This window comes from Xiphophorus maculatus, chromosome 2 (genome assembly GCF_002775205.1).
Source record: "Xiphophorus maculatus strain JP 163 A chromosome 2, X_maculatus-5.0-male, whole genome shotgun sequence".
In the NCBI taxonomy this organism is placed as follows: Eukaryota; Metazoa; Chordata; class Actinopteri; order Cyprinodontiformes; family Poeciliidae; genus Xiphophorus; species Xiphophorus maculatus.
In genome coordinates, this window is record NC_036444.1 from 19,802,212 (window position 1) to 19,815,971 (window position 13,760).

Below are 13,760 nucleotides of genomic sequence, written 5' to 3' on the forward strand. Positions count from 1 at the left end.
TTAATTACGGGGTGATAATTGAACATTTAGGGTAAAAATTTATTTTAGTTCCACATGAAGTTTACCTAATCAGTGCTTAACCTTCCAGTGAGAAACGTTTTACTTCCAGGATTTAGCTGTCCCAGTGAGCTAAAACTGCTAAGTTGTGACAGGGTTTCCAGGAATGTCCTGTGTGCCAAAACCAATGTGCAAACCCTCCTGATATTCTTGGTCTTTGTTGTCTCTGTGCAGTCCAACGCCTTGCCCAGCCATGTGAAGATCTCCGTGTCCAGACAAACACTGTTTGAAGATTCGTTCCAGCAGGTCAGGCACACACAGCACTCATTACATCTTCTCTGCAGCGGTGTGGCACACAAAGGAATTAAAATTACCCTATTAAATAACACATGTATTCAGTTTTGTGTTTTCTGAATAAACGGTGTTTATATTTGGTAATATACAGCATTTCATTTATGCACACCTTTGCCCTTTGTGTTCAGATTTAAAGTCAAAACAATTAAAATCTCTTTACCCAAACACTTAAGTTCTGAACTCGACATTAAAAGCGAATGAATGATTCTTCATCAGATCATGAACGTGAAGCCGTATGACCTTCGGCGCCGGCTCTACATCATCATGAGAGGAGAGGAGGGTCTGGACTACGGCGGTATTGCCAGGTGAGCGTCGAACCGCCATCTTCCTGCCACACTCTGGTTTTGTTTCTGGGCTTCTTTTTTGACCTGTTCAGCTCTTTTTGTTCTAGTGATGTTGGTGATGGTGTGCTGTTTATCTGTCTTTGCTGCTGTTCAATCTCTGACTCCATTCTTTGGATCAAAGCAGAAGCTGTGATGATAACAAGACAAGGCACCAAAGAGATGAGGCTCATTCAATATTTAATACAAATGTCTTTTGATAGTTGATTGGATATAAAACTGCCATGTTTCCCCCAGAAGATTTGCTAAGCCCGGTGGATGGGGTTCTAGGGCAGTGATTCATCCAGCGGCCCGTCGTGTTTTTGAGTTAAAAAATGTTTAAAGTTGACAGGAAATATGAAAATATCACTTGATAATTATGTGTTATTGAAAGATTAGCAGATTAATACCTGAACACCAACTATAAAGTCTTAAAACATGCAAACATTTTAAAAAGACTTGAATAAATAAGTAATACTTAACCTGGTGGCCCGCCAGGCTTATAATACACTGGGGGAAACACTGAAAATGGAAGAATAAATAAATATGTTAACATAGTATGCTGCAATAAATTATCCAAACCTAATAAATTATTTTGGGATTAGTTAATGTTGTATTTTTGTCCCTTTACTCCCTGTGGACCTATGGAGCGGACTGTTCTCTAACATTTCAAGGAGAATAAAATTCAAATTATTTAACATCTATCCAGAAATTGTTTTGTTTTTGTCTCATTGATGTTTAACCTTCCTGTCAATCATCACTTCTGTTATTACTCAGGGAACTTTACATATATTTGAGTAAAATTTATGGTTTGACCTGCTGCTCACATTTTGAGCTACAGCAAGCCGCAGTGTCCAAAACCTGACACAGTTAAGTCTTGAGTTCAGGACGGTAAAATTAGAGAGGAGTGTTGCTGGATGGATGTGCTGGTGGAGGAGGGATGCTTTGTTCTTCTTCTGCGGCCACTTCAAGATAATCATGGCAAATATTTATATAAAATAGAATAACAAAAACTTTTCTACACCAAAGATAATTTTGTTGAATTATTTTCCTCAATCCAAATCTACATTTTATTAAAATTTTTATTAAAGATTTTTGTTTATTTTTATTCCATAAGACTGTATCAAGTTGTAACATTTGAGTTTTAGGCCTTGTGTGTGTCTGATGTAAATGTTGTTGAAACCATGCAGCACGCCCTCCTCCTCCAACATTTCTGTCCTCCCTCCCTCTTCCCGTTCATCCTCCCCACTCCTCCCTCTGCTGTCCTCCAAGTCTCTGTAATATGTTGGCATTTTTTTCTGTTTGCCGTGTTTTTACTTTTTTTTTTTTTTTTTTTTCTCATTTTGTTTCTGTTTGGTTTCGCATTGTGTCTCTGTCTCCGGTGTCACGTCAGTGGTTTTACCCTATGGTAGGTGACATCATGCTGTTCTACCACAGGGTAGAACCACGGACGGGATGTTGGGAGGTGTCTGCGTCCAACCGTCCGTCCGTTCATACGCCTACTCCACCCGATGTGTGCTGAAACGGGTGAGCCGTGGGAGCGCTTGGTGCTGCAGCTGGTGGAGGGCCTTCATTCTCTCTAACATGCATCCTTCCTCATTATCCTGTTTTTTTGTTGTTGTTTTTTTTAAGTCCACCATTTTTGATGTTCCGTGTTTTGTTCTCACGTTTTTTTTTAATACTAAGTTCTGATTAAAGCCCAGATTTTTGTTATCGACAGCATTTTAAATTAGATTTCAGTAACACAAAATAACATCTTGGTGGTGGCTTTGGGGTCATAAGTCATACACCTTAGCTTTGCTTCTCCCCAAATTGATAACCAGTTTGATTCCTTTTAGAGCAAAGCAAGAAACGTCATAGTTTCATATTTTTTCTTTCTTTATTAAAAAGTTTGGAACATAATAACTAAGATAATCCCACTGGTTTTAATTGAAAACAGAAAGGGCAACTCCTGCTATAATGTCTTATATTGTAAAAATGTTTATTTTACAATATGTGACATTATAGTTATAATCATCATATTCCAGGATCGTTTGCATGAGCAAAGAGCAGCTGTGCACCAAATAAATACCAACTCAAGATTGTATCCGAGTTGCATGATTGACTCTATTATGTAAAACCTTAGAAAGGCTGGGTTAGTGTGGTAGTAATTTAAAATGCATCAAAAGATTTATGCATCAAAACATATGTTATCTGATTTTTAATCAACAAAAAGTGCACCAAGGAAGAAAATGGTGAGAAATCTTGGTTTTTATGCATGTATTGAACGAAAAGAAAAATCTGATTTCTATTATTTTTTGGGCCATTTTTCCCAAAAAAAATTGGGAAAAATGGCCACTTAACTGGTGAATCAGTGAAATCTTTTTGTATTTCACTGAGTTTTAGTTTTAAATTAAACTGCCCAAGTTCAGAATATTTAACCTTTTCTATATCAGTTCTCTTATTTGTAACAACCTTATCCTCTCCACTGGTTAACCAGCTGGATTTATTATAGTTAATATTAAACATAGACTGGGTTGTTCTCTGCCAGTGTTTGTTTCTAAGCAAGAAGAGATATATAGCATAAAACACGACTGTTTGTGTTTTCTGTAATATTTCATCAGGTTTGTAAAAAATGGCTCAGTTTAAACCTGTTGCTGCTATTTTTGTGTCAGTGGTGCTAAAATATGTCTTAAGCTAATGTTGGTTTTGCTCTGCTCTCCGTGATTGAAGTTTCTCTGTGTCTGCTTGGTGTAAAACAACAGTTTCTCAGGCTAAATTACAGGTTAATGGAGTGATTTCTATCATTGATGACCTTTGTCCTCTGGCTCTGCAGGGAGTGGTTCTTCCTGCTGTCCCATGAAGTCCTGAACCCCATGTACTGCCTGTTTGAATACGCCGGAAAGAACAACTACTGTCTCCAGATAAACCCGGCCTCCTCCATCAACCCTGACCATCTCACGTACTTCCGCTTCATTGGTCGCTTCATCGCCATGGTGAGCCTCACCTCGTAAATATCTTTGATTTGAGTCACTCTTCAAACATAGTTCCTGCCATCGTTTTTGCACCTTCATGCTTATTTGTTCTGCTACAGAAATAAAAAGCGACATCATGAACCTCCTGCTTCTATAAGATCGAATCTACATCTTTGACGTGTTTTCGGTTTTCTGCTAGGAACAGAAAGGGGCCGTCCCCAAACTGCTCCCACAAAGTTGGGAGCATGAAATGGTCCAAAATGTCTTGGCACGCGGAAGCATGAAGAGGTCTTTTACTGGAAATAAGGGGCCGATTTGAGCAGGCTGTGGAAACTGTTCTTAAACTAATCTGAAAGCCCCGTGATGTTTGAAGGTTCAGCTGCTGACGATGCAGAAAGTCGAGCTCTAAGCACCTCAACATCTTTGTGATTTGACGTAGCACTTTGTATTTAAATCGCATTCACCTCCATTTTGTTTTAACTATCTGTAGAATATTTAGCAGTGAACTGCATTTTATAAATCTGTGGTCAACTAAGTGGCTGGAACAGCTGAACTCAATGGTTCAACGAATACTTTTGTCAATACGGTTTATAACTGTAGTTATTAAAGTAATTAACTTTGTTACTACAGGTTAATAGAAACCCAGCAGGGGCTTTTCTGTATGGACTTTGCTTGTTCTCCCTTTGCAGGCCTGGATCTTTAATACAAGTTTCGTTATGTTGAAACTTTAGCACTGCTTCTCAAAACTCACAAAAACCGATATTTTCTCTTACAACTAATCACAAAGCAAGTAATTCAAATGTCAGTTCGGCTTCTTTTAGTTCTCTCTTAGGGAATCCTGACTCCATTTTGTTCTGAACTATTTAGAACTGGATAATTCAGATTAAACTGATTAAACTCCTTCTGTTACATACAACAACAAAAAAACATTTTGGAGGGGTTATTTCTGGAGTTAGGGGCATTGTATATGGGGTCTTCCTTAAAATCTTTGTGCCTGGAGAAGCCAAGCCTACCCTGAGTTATTCTTCTCTGAGTTCAGAACATTTCCAGCTAAGTTTGTGGCTCGTTTCATGTATCGTGTCATCTAATGACATGAGTGTGTTCTCACACCCCTGCTGTGAACACATCTCCAGCTCTCGCAGTGTAAAGCAAAAAGCTGAAGGTTTCTCTTTGGGATCGACTCCAAACGGTTTAGGTTCCCAAACCCTCCACCCTCCTGCCAGCTCTCGCCCACACCATGAGCTCACCGCTTCAACCAGCCCACACCAGCTGCCTATATTTAGAGCACAAATTCACTTTGTTGACTTCTTTTCTCCTAAAGTCGATTTTCTCCATCTAGCGAGCCGGTGCAGTCCTTTGTTTTCATTTTGTAAATTTCCACAGCCACCTTCTGCCTGAAACCCCTTAGCTGTGAGACGAATGCAGGTCGGTCCAGTCGGTAACGCAGAGCAGACTGTGACTGAGTCAGTCCTTGGACGTCTGTGTTATTGTTGGCATCGCGGCTCTGAACCCTCTGTGGTTTCTCTAACGCTAAACAGCTCCGTCTGTCTGATTCTCTGCAAACACACACAGACACCTAAGCAAGATTAGGTCTTGGATTAAAGCTCTTCAAGTTCTCATATTTGTATAAATCTTGTTTTTTATATACATACATAACACAAGAAGAAGGCAGCAGCTCTTCTGAGCCTGTAATAAATTGACTGTTTGAGTCACACACCTTATGTGAGTGATTTTGGTAAATGGCTGCAACAATTATAGAAATAAAAGACCCGTTCATGATTCTTGTAAAAATAATGGCTGTTGAAACCTTTCTAACACCTAAATAGGCACCAGATAATCCCCCCGTGAGTCATCAGTACAAACACCTAATGATTGAGTTTTCAGTGACCTACTTTCGACCATGTGTCCATGAAATAACCATAAATTATCCCCAGAATAGCGAGAGGGCAAAATTACGACTCTGTGCTTTACTTTGTCCTGGAACTTAAACCTGATGAAATCAGAGGAGAAACAAATCAGAATCACCTTTTAGTTGGTGTGTGTTAGTCTCTCTGTTCTCTGACTTTAAATGGGCGTTTCAAATAGGCAGTGGGTCAAAATTAATGCCAAATTAGCTACAAAGTGGCTTAAGGACAAACAGTTGTGAGAAGCTTGTGGAAGAATATTCATAACTTTTGACCCAACTCACAAAGTTTAAAGGCATTGCTTCCTCGTACAAAGGTAATTTATGTGAACCTCTGGCTTTGAATTAAGCTTTTTTTTTTTATTCAGACACAGCACAGAAATAATTTTAGGAATCCCAACCCAACTTGGTCTGATGCTTTCATTCAGTCGACATACATCTATTTATTTATCATTTTATCGCTTTTACCACAAAGTGATAAAAGCTTTGTTTTAAAGCTTTTAAAAAGCTCTGTTTTAAAAGCACTGCTCTGCTTTTAAAACAGAGCAGTGTTTTAAAACACGTTCTGCCACCACATGTTGGTCTTTCATTAATGCTGCCATGTCAACTTAAAGCAGTAAAAAATATTTCCTCTAAATCATTTTGGTGTTTTTGTAGGATATCTGCATCATTTTATATATATATATACAAGTACATTAAAAAGCTTCATCCATGACTCAAACACATCACCTGCTTGTTGGAGCTGCAGACAAACCCTAGAGTTTATTTTTGAAGGAATCTGAGCAGAGAGCTGCAGACGGCCTCAGTGTGGTTTCTGATGCATGGCGTCCTCCCTGCAGGCGCTGTACCATGGGAAGTTCATCGACACCGGCTTCACGCTGCCGTTCTACAAGCGAATGCTGGACAAGAAGCCAACTCTGAAAGACCTGGAGTCCATAGATCCCGAGTTTTATAACTCCATCATGTGGGTTAAGTAAGTGAAGTCGCTGCTTGTTTTGAGGTTTGTGTTACAGTTGGTTTGAATCCTCTGAACTGAAGAAAATCAGGATGTTTGACTTTTACATTTTTATTTAAATTAAGATTTCAACAGCATCTTAGTATGTTCTCTAAAAGATTTGCAAGCATACTTTTAAACCGTTACAATAGATAACTATATATTATAAAACCATGTCAATTGATGAGTAGAGATCAATGTTCAAAAAGAGTAAATTAATAGAAAAGTATTCAGTATCGTCCCAGAATGTGTTTACTATATTGTTAACATTTCTGTAGCTAAAGGGAGACATTATGTTTGTTAATGCAGCGGCTTGTGCTGCTGACTTTATTTTTATAAACATTTCTAATGATTTCTTTAGGTTTCAGGTACTGTCATTTATATTTGTGTATATTTTTAAGTTGTTACTATTGATCTGTATTGGTAAAAATACTTTAGTTAATCCAAAGTATTAGTTGTTTCAAAAATATAATACCTTCTGGTTTCTGTCTTATTTTTATAACACTTGAAATAGAGATATGACAGAGGATTAAAGAGTTTACTTTTTAAAAAATGTTGTATTTATTGTGATGATGATAAAAAGAAGTATTACAAAATGAAGCACAGCTTTTTGGCAATACATCTTTAACAAATACATGTATGGCTTAATAAATCAAACTTTTATCAACACTTATCAAATACGCTACCTAAATATTGCTTATCTGTTAATATATTTTATAAATTTGAAATAAACATGGGATTTTAGCCCCTAAGGAGTTTCAAGTCTACGACCAGAAATGGACTATTAGATGATCTTAAAGTGTTAAAAGTGTGTAAAAATGGAGCAGATGAGCAGGAGTTTATCTGTGACTTTTGATGCTGTAACATGTTTTGTAATTTTCTTTGTTTCCAGAGAGAACAACCTGGAGGAGTGTGGAGTGGAGCTGTATTTTGCACAGGACATGGAAATCCTCGGGAAGGTTTCCAGTCACCCGCTGAAGGAGGGCGGAGAGGACGAGCTGGTCACAGAAGAAAACAAGGAGGAGTACATCAGGTGAGCCGCCAGAAGCTGTTGGACTTCACAGGAGAGGAATGAAACCTCAGCAGATGTGAGAGAAACGGTGAAGCCAGACCTTGAAAATGGGAAGGTGTTTTGTCCCTGCAGCCTGCTGACGGACTGGAGGTTCACCCGCGGGGTGGAGGAGCAGACCAAGGCCTTCCTGGACGGCTTCAATGAGGTGGTTCCTCTGGAGTGGCTTCGCTACTTTGATGAGAAGGAGCTGGAGGTGAGGAGCACCAGAACCAGGGGTCTGAATTTCACCTGCTGTAGAGCAAACACGACAATGTTCATAAAGCGTTTCCATGTGTTTGGTGTCTTGTTGAATTCTTGGACTATTTTCCAATTATTTAACGAGAAAGGTGACTGTAAAATCTCCCAGGCTCAATAATGCAGGCATTCATCTTCTCACATCCCAACTCAAGAACTATTTCCAACAAACATCAGAACTGTGAGCTTGTTAACTTACTTTACAGCAGTGCTTCTCAATTCCAGTCCTCAGGCCCCCCTGCTCTGCATATTTTAGCTGTACCCCTATTTCAGAACAGCTGATCCAAATGATTGCATTACCTGTTCTGCAGCCATCAAGTACTGTAGAAGCCTGTTAATCACACATAGATTCAATCCAGGTGTGTGACAGCAGGGAAACACCTAAAACATGCAGGGCAGGGAGGCCTGAGGACCGGAATTGAGAAGCACTGCTTTACAGGGTTTCTACACAATTTCCATTCATTATCCCATTAGTTTCCAGACTTTGTGAGACAAAAATAGACTGTATAAGTAAAAGTTTCTTTGGGTTATTTGGCTATTACAAATCTGAGTGAACAAAGCTCACGTGGTGTTCCTCAAGGCTCCAGTCTCGGGACCCCTTTTATGCAGTATTTACATTCTCCCACTGACATCAGATCATGGAGTAATGCAGCTTTTCTTACCATAAATATGCAGATGATACATAACTTTATATCTCATTGTCACCACACAATGACAGACAAATCCACAAGATGAACAATTCAACAGCAGATTATATCCACAACAAAGTGTATCCAGGAACTCTCCGTTCAGATATGAGCTGGAAAGTCTGGTTGTCAGAGTTTTGAGGCGTTTTGTGATTCACTCGGAGAGAGTTAGACTCATCCTCCGAATGTCGATGCGTAGAACAAACATGCAGCTACTCTAACCACGTCGTTGATGTTGTTTTGTTGCTTTCAGCTGATGCTCTGCGGCATGCAGGAGATCGATCTGGCCGACTGGCAGAAGAACGCCATCTACAGACACTATACCAAGAACAGCAAGCAGATCCACTGGTTCTGGCAGGTAACGATGTCCAAACATACACGCTTGCACACCTTTAAACAACCTCGTGCTGAAGGAAGCCCAAACATTGACTTGAGGCTTGGAATTAGCCAAGAATCTTCAGGGCTGAAAGATAATAAGATGCTTTTATTGTGTGACTGACGTGCAGGTTGTGAAAGAGATGGACAGCGAGAAGAGAATCCGTCTGCTGCAGTTCGTGACGGGAACCTGTCGGCTGCCGGTCGGAGGCTTCACCGAGCTCATAGGTACACCGGTTCACCGGGATAAAAGGATGAGTTACGCTGCGTTTGATCAGGATGAGGCGACCACAGGGGGAATGTTGTGTATGAAAAACTAAGTACTCCCCAGGATCCAATAATTCTCAGAAGTCATTTTCTGTCTGACCTCATCAGTCTCTCTCTCTTCTTTAAAGCGATGCTTCAGTTTATTGAGCTGAGTAGGTCTCATCCTTAACATGATGCTGTTGGAGAAACTCCTGCTGTTACAGACATTTCTCATTCGTTCAGCACTCCTGTATGCTACTTTGCTGCCTAAATCCCATGGAAGCATCCATCTTGTTTTCCACCCATACTTTTTTTTCTTCTGTTTAGTCAGTAATGACAACGTTCCATCTGTTAACTATTTATGATTGATAAGATTGGACTTAAACAAACCTCAGAAGGACCAGAAGATTTCTATCAGACAAAATAGTCATGGTAAAAATGTTGCTTTAATAAAACAGTGGAGGGTTTTTTTAGTTTTTTTTTTTTTACAACTGTCAGCTTGGTCGTCCTGTAAAACAGTATCGCTCAATTACTTATAGACGCTGTGAAAACAATAATGAGTTCCTTGAGTTTACTGTTATCTTTTTATATTTATGAATGATAATTTAATGGGTGAAAAGGACAAATTTGAAACACTTTCATTTATGTTTCCAGATGAAAGTGCGATGAGTTGTGTTCTCCTCTTTGTCCCTGCAGGAAGTAACGGTCCCCAGAAGTTCTGCATAGACAGAGTGGGGAAGGAGACTTGGCTTCCAAGAAGCCACACATGGTGAGAAACAAACTGGTTGGTTGTTGCTAAAAACCTCAAGTCTGTATTAAAAAAAACTTCTCTTCTCAAAGCAGTGACTCTTTAGAAACAGGATTTGCTAAACGAATCGTCTTACTGATGATGAACACATTTTTTATACATTGAATGAGAACAATGCTGGATTGTCAAACATAAGACATTAATCCATACAGTTGAAATTAGTTATTTAACCCACATGTTCTGGCCAAAAGCATAAACATGTGATTTATATAGCTCTTCATGACTAATATCATAATCGTTTTCTCACAATAAACCCAGAGTCTCAAAATTATTTAACCGTTTCAGTAGATATTAGAGCAGGGGTGGGCACTCCTGGTCCTCGAGGGCCGGTGTCCTGCAACTCTTAGATGTCTCCCTGGTCCAACACACCTGAATCCAACAGCTGAATCTCCTCCTAAGTGCAGTCAAGTTCTCCAGAGTCCTGTTAACGACCTCATTATTTGACTCAGGTGTGTTGAAGTAGAGATGCATCTAAAAGTTGCAGGACACCGGCCCTCGAGGACCAGGAGTGCCCACCCCTGTATTAGAGTCTCCTTATGTGGTTTTGCTGTGAAAAGAAACCAGTTCATTCATTTATTCAACTGGCTGTAGCTACTGTACCTTTTTCAATCCCAAAGGAGATTTTAAATACAGTTCAATTTTGACGACCATGATGGCCGCAATCCTCTGTAGATTTTCAGATTTTCTTTGGTATCAGAGAAAAGTCTAATGCTTCCCAAACTTCAGCTTCCTCACAGACTGAGTGACATTTTCTCCCAGGATGTCCTGATACCTGACCGGCCGCAGGTTTCCAGCGTCAGGGAAAGCAAGGCAGCCCCAGATCCCTACTGAGTCACCACCATGCTTCACTGTAGGCATATTACGTCATCATTCCTCCTCCTGAAAATGTGTAGTTATGATCCAGGGCTCCACTGAGCAGATCATGTTGGCTAACTGGAGTTTTGCTGAAAGTCTTCTGCAGTTGAAAGATTTTGCCCATTTCTTTCTATAGAAATCTGGTGGAACTTTGAACAGGTGAACTATGTATCCTTTTCCGTTTTTGCGCAACTCAGGGATGTCATCTCAAGATTTAAAGCAGTTCTTTTAAATCAGCCACATTTACTCCACACCTGTTTGTACATCTGAAGAGTTTTGTTCTGCGGGTTGAATTATTTTTGAGACTGCAGTGGTATGATTTAGAGGTGCACTCATTTAAATTCTTGTATTTTAACATATTTTTGTGTGTTTCGGTTTGTTGCAAACACCTGAAAAACCTCTTTAATTGAACTTTTTATATTGCTTGGTTAGTTGTCCTGTGTGTCTCTGACAGACTGGTCCAGTGACCGCTGGTCTTCAATAATTTAACTGTAAACAGTAGGAGGATGTCTTAACCCGGATGCATATAACTTTGCTGCTCTTTTTTCTGTTCTTTTCAGCTTCAACCGTCTGGATCTGCCACCCTACAGGAGCCTGGAGCAGCTCAGAGAGAAGCTGCTGTTCGCCATCGAGGAGACGGAGGGATTCGGACAGGAGTGAAGCCGTTAAAGCAACAAAATAGTTTCTTGTTTTTGTTATCGATCCTATTTTGCATTTGTTAATCACAGGGCTGCAGTCTCACCGAGCCGCTCACTTGCAATCAGATGATGTCTGTTGACGGAAAAAGAATAGTTTAAGTTGGAGCACAGTTGCTTCGAGAGCGAATGAACACTTGCGTGTGGATGCTCACTTTATTGTAATTGTCCAAATTTGTCAAGAACGCTCCGACAGCACTGCTCTGAGCTTACAAACTGCACCAAAACCAGACGGCATTAAAGCTTTAATGCCGCTCCACAACCACAGCACAGTTAACCGCGAATGCAGCATAACATATCTACCAGAGACGAACACTTTTAGCGTTTTAAAGAGAGGAACACATCCGAGAGGTTATCAGGAACTACTGCACCTCCTTTACAGAGGTTAGAGAGAGGAGATGTGATTTTATTTTTTATTTCTATGTTAATTTTAAAAGTCTGCATTTTCTCTTGTACAGACCCTAAATAAATGAGACTTCAATCGTAAACAGAGTTGATTCATCCTTTGCAGATTTATATAACTAGATCAGGACAATTGCTTCCAGTGATCGATTGTAAGGGTTATAAGCTGCAGGTTTTGGGTACAAAAAAACACAGAAACACTATTCCAGGTTTTTCCATGCTTAATAATGTATGAGTTATTAGTTTTTAGTAACTTCTAGGAAACAAACAAAACCTACATGAAAAGCTGCATCCCATCTAGGCCTGTCATAATAAATTTTGATAGACAATAAATTCTCCCAGAACTTATTGCAATAAATGATAATATTGTTGTTTTGAGACCATTTTCAAGTAATATAATAGTAATAATGGCACAATAATGCATTATTATCCAAGATGCATTTATCTTGGAGAACATGTTCTCCAAGATAAATAACCTTTAAATTATAATATTTAAAGACTAGAACTGGAAGAAATTTTAAATAAACAAAATAAATAAAACAGAAACAACAAATAAAATCAATTAAACACCAAACTGACTTTTATTCAGTTTTTGGTAAAAAGAGAAAGAAAAGAAAAAAAACGATAAATCATGCAAATAAATTATTGAGTTTCTTTTAATTTATCATGATTAAATGATTTATTGTGACAGGCCTAATCCCAGCTTCTCCTTTGCATGTTCTTCCTTTGTCAAACAAGATGGATTTTTAAAAAAATGTTTTCTTAACATTTTAAACAAAAAGCAGCTTCACTGAGCGAAGCTGCTTTTGTTCCTACACATATTGTGTTGATGCTGATCTCTGACGATATATTTAGATGATACAGGCCATTAATTGTTAATATCAAGTAACTCCTTTTCATTTATAGGTCAGTTTCTCTAGTTTGACATTTGAGTCCATTTTTCTCCATGGAAAAGGTACAAGCCTCATCAGAAAAAGTCCAGGGGAATACTGATTGATTATATACAGTAGTTTCCCATTAAACACTTGCATTTTAATAGTTTCAGTCTTGTACTAAAAAGTTTCCAAGCTTTTCAACATGCCATTTCCCTCTGATCATGTGGTACACTCTTGAATTTCTGACGCGTTAATGCAAGGTCTTCAGCAATCAAGTTGTGAAAAAATGTGTCTCAACTGTATGTGATTGAGATCATCTATAAAGAAGAATCAGAGTGAAGCTTGACGACCCAATGGTGCTGAAAGATTTTAAACTGGCGGCGTCCATTCGCTACTTGGTCGCCATAGATACAAAATGCAGGTTGTAGGAATATTGATACCAATCAAGGAGCTGGGATAAATTATTTGGTGGGAACCGGCTGTTTGGAGATGCAACAGGCGATGTCCCTCAAAGTGCTGTTGGAGAAAGTCAGTTTCATTTTTAGTAGGCCTACAATCATTTGTAGCAGTTCTTCATTTAAACACAACTTGATTTTTCAATTTTCAGAGCATCAAAGGGAACGTGAACAATGTTGACCATAATTAAACCCAGTGCCTCTGAATCTACACACCGAAACTACTCAGTGATTGTTGGAGCCGTGCCGGAGCCGGCAGCGTTTTCCACTCGTCGAGACGCAGTTTGTGGTTTGGCCGGCAGGCTTTCAGTAATTGGAAATAGATGCTGGGATGCAGCCACACAAACAAACCGTTGTCATGTCATCCCCACCGTTGCCAACAATGGTTCCAGTCTTGAACTGGGAGCGATGGAAATGTTCCAAGTAGCATAAGTGGTTTGCTGTAAATCGTACTGAGCAAAGATACGAACTGGCCGCTGGCTGTGACTACATCTGGATTTGAAGATACCTTAGAGGTGCAACAGAACATCAAAAA

The 13,760-nt window shown here is 39.3% G+C and overlaps 1 protein-coding gene across 3 annotated transcripts in view; it reads left to right on the forward strand.

Annotated features, from left to right (window-relative positions):
- The window catches only part of wwp2 (WW domain containing E3 ubiquitin protein ligase 2), a 58,815-nt gene extending 46,834 nt beyond the window's left edge, over window positions 1-11,981 (forward strand). For all 3 annotated transcript variants that reach the window (XM_005796267.3, XM_023345572.1, XM_023345562.1), the window contains 10 exons: window positions 232-303; window positions 568-656; window positions 3,487-3,646; window positions 6,368-6,501; window positions 7,415-7,555; window positions 7,667-7,787; window positions 8,768-8,872; window positions 9,021-9,117; window positions 9,832-9,904; window positions 11,359-11,981. In XM_005796267.3, coding sequence (XP_005796324.1) covers window positions 232-303; window positions 568-656; window positions 3,487-3,646; window positions 6,368-6,501; window positions 7,415-7,555; window positions 7,667-7,787; window positions 8,768-8,872; window positions 9,021-9,117; window positions 9,832-9,904; window positions 11,359-11,458 — 1,092 coding nt within the window. In that variant the 3' untranslated portion in view covers window positions 11,459-11,981. The remainder of the gene's footprint in view (window positions 1-231; window positions 304-567; window positions 657-3,486; window positions 3,647-6,367; window positions 6,502-7,414; window positions 7,556-7,666; window positions 7,788-8,767; window positions 8,873-9,020; window positions 9,118-9,831; window positions 9,905-11,358) is intronic.
- The last annotated feature ends 1,779 nt before the right edge of the window (window positions 11,982-13,760 follow it).